The sequence below is a fragment of the Phaethon lepturus genome, unplaced genomic scaffold (genome assembly GCF_000687285.1).
Source record: "Phaethon lepturus isolate BGI_N335 unplaced genomic scaffold, ASM68728v1 scaffold32128, whole genome shotgun sequence".
NCBI lineage: Eukaryota > Metazoa > Chordata > Aves > Phaethontiformes > Phaethontidae > Phaethon > Phaethon lepturus.
In genome coordinates, this window is record NW_010557404.1 from 7724 (window position 1) to 7947 (window position 224).

At 72.3% G+C, this 224-nt stretch overlaps 1 protein-coding gene across 1 annotated transcript in view; it reads right to left on the reverse strand.

Annotated features, from left to right (window-relative positions):
* LOC104625197 (ras GTPase-activating-like protein IQGAP3) overlaps positions 1-221 on the reverse strand; it is a gene marked incomplete at both ends in the record, with an annotated part of 7935 nt that extends 7714 nt beyond the window's left edge. The window contains 2 exons of the mRNA XM_010292762.1: positions 28-114; positions 189-221. Coding sequence (XP_010291064.1) covers positions 28-114; positions 189-221 — 120 coding nt within the window. The remainder of the gene's footprint in view (positions 1-27; positions 115-188) is intronic.
* Positions 222-224: the final 3 nt, after the last annotated feature.

The window sequence follows — 224 nt, forward strand, 5'->3', positions numbered from 1 at the left end:
CCCCGGGGGGACGGGGACCCCCCCCACCCTCGCCTGCAGCCTCGCCACGAATGCGACGTTGGACGCCCACAGGAGCTCCCGGTCGTGCGTCGCAGTCACTCGGGTGACAACCGACTGCGGGGACACGATGGACCAGCTCAGCCCCAGCGATGCCGCCGGCACCCGCGCGCGCCCCGTCCTCCCAGTACCTGGATCTCCTCCCGGCTGAGGTGCGTGGTGTTGAG